Source organism: Cetorhinus maximus, chromosome 7, assembly GCF_964194155.1.
Source record: "Cetorhinus maximus chromosome 7, sCetMax3.hap1.1, whole genome shotgun sequence".
Classification (NCBI taxonomy): Eukaryota; Metazoa; Chordata; class Chondrichthyes; order Lamniformes; family Cetorhinidae; genus Cetorhinus; species Cetorhinus maximus.
Genome location: NC_135885.1, coordinates 32,762,647 through 32,764,895, shown reverse-complemented (window position 1 = coordinate 32,764,895; position 2,249 = coordinate 32,762,647). Strand labels below are relative to the sequence as shown.

The 2,249-nt window shown below is 36.1% G+C and overlaps 1 protein-coding gene across 1 annotated transcript; it reads right to left on the bottom strand.

The window, feature by feature from the left end:
- Window positions 1–523: 523 nt before the first annotated feature.
- sertm1 (serine rich and transmembrane domain containing 1) lies at window positions 524–853 on the bottom strand. The gene has a single exon (XM_078544851.1). The coding sequence runs from the start codon at window positions 851–853 to the stop codon at window positions 524–526; it is 330 nt and encodes a 109-aa protein (XP_078400977.1).
- Window positions 854–2,249: the final 1,396 nt, after the last annotated feature.

Below are 2,249 nucleotides of genomic sequence, written 5' to 3'. Positions count from 1 at the left end.
ATCCTTTCAGGCAGTGCATTCCAGATTACAACTCACCATTGTATTATACACAATACAGTGGCTTAACTCACAAAGGAAAATGATACTATATGTGTTGAGTTTTTTGTGTATGACATGATGTGCAAGAACCTCCTGGCTTGTTTCACTCCCAGAAAGGGTGCTAATCCACCTTTAAGCAAATAAAATGTTGTGGTAAGTAGGTTACTGACTTAACCAGGAAATTACTCTACAAATCAACATTAGCACAAAGATGCAAGTATTTTGAAGTATTCCTTTGCATTTGACTACATTATTTCGTGAATATTATTAGTTTGTTTTCAATGTGATAATGTTTTAAGATTAAAATGTATTTTAAAAATTGGAATTCTTAAGATAACTGAATGGTTACAATTCGTATATTTGTATTTTCCAAGTCTGTAGATTCAGCATAATTCAAAATATTTACCCAAGAACAGAACAGTTTTTGGTAATTATTTTTTAATTTTGAACTTTAAGATTAATATTTCTGTTTATTTATTCTTACTTAGCTTGAGAGAGCTGAGAAACCAGATGTCCTCAATGAAAGGCTACACACTTCCTGATTGGTGATAGAACTCCCTGTGCTGCTTGTGCATTCAGGACATGAGGAACTGGAAGCAATGACATTCTTAAGCCTCTGCAATGCAATTAACAGCAGTAATAACAAAAAAGCCAGCAAAGTGAAGAAAATTGACAGATACACAAAGACATTAGATAAGTGGCTGGTAGATGACGAATCCATGGCAGTGTTGATGGACGTTGGGTCAGGTTCATCAATTGTCTGATTTCCAGAGTTCCTACTGAATAAATCAATAGCTGTTTCAGCAGTAGACATTTCCAATATTTATGACTAAAGGCACCCAGCAGTCTTCAGAATTCCTACAGATTATATAGAGGTGACTATGAATGTTCCACTCAGCAATTAACGCTTTGACATTTGTACACAGAGCCACAGAGGAAGCCAAATCCAGAATAAAATGACCTTTGTGTCCAGGAGCAGCAGTGAGAAAAGAAAAAATAAAACAAACCGTATTAAACCAATAAAACAGCATAAAAACAGTTTTGAAGCAAAATAAACAATTAAACATTCAGCTAGTGTGGCTGCCAAAACATAACCAAAAACTAGCTAAAAGACCAGTATAAGACAAAGGATTCACCTTGTTTACTTACCTTGGTTCTGAGTGATTGGGGTCTTTAAAAATGTGCATTGCTCTTGTTTTAGTCTCAGGAAGAAACAGCTTACTGTGATGATGGAGCATTGCAGATGCAGGAGCTTCTCTCACTACTAGAAAGAATGTAACTGCAGTAGCTTCAAATTGACACTAGAAGTGGTAGTCTTATGTCAAAGTGTGATTGCCAACCTTTCTGGTCCTTAGGGAACACACTGGCATATTGTAAATGACTTAATTGTGATTACCTGAGTGGTCTACAGTGCCTGTGAGCATCAATATTGTCAAGGACTTTTCTGTGTTAATTGATGTGAGCTACATATTATTGTCATAAATCCCCCCCAAAAAATTTTTTATGAAACAATACAAAATCAAAATGTGAAAGATCTGTAGTGTATCAAATCTAATTGGTAATTTATTTAAACAGAAACACACTCCAAATTAAAAAGCAAACCAACTTACGACAACAAAATGAAAGTTTTAATAAAATGCCTGGCTTGCAAGACAAAGTAGAACAATCAACAGGCCTATTTATTTCTGCTTCTTAATATTTTAGAACATAAGAAATAGGAACAGGAGTGGACCATTCGACCCTTTGAGTCTGCTCTGTTAATTGCTTAGTAATTGAGTATTTAATTGGTTTCAGGTAATGGACATTACCTGGGGATTCAATTGTGCTCCTGTACACAGGAACAGAGAGGTGTCAGCTGTGGCTCAGTTCATAGCACCCTCACCTTTGAGTTAGAAGGTTGTGGGTTCATGTCCCACTCCCGGAAACCAAGAACTGTGAATGTACTCGAAAGAGTTACAATCTGTGACTGTTGATAACTCGAATGAGTTACACAGGAACAGACTGAAACTGTTTTTTAGGTTCGGAGGTGCATGGCTGTAATGTGTGTTTCTGTAAATAAAAAAATTATAAAGTGAGTAAAGATTAGGCTACAGTTCCATCCTTTACTGCCTGGCTTTCTGAATTAGAACATGTTCCACCATTCAATAAGATCATGGCTGATCAATTACCTCCACTCTACCTTCCTGCACTATCCCCAAATCTCTTAATAT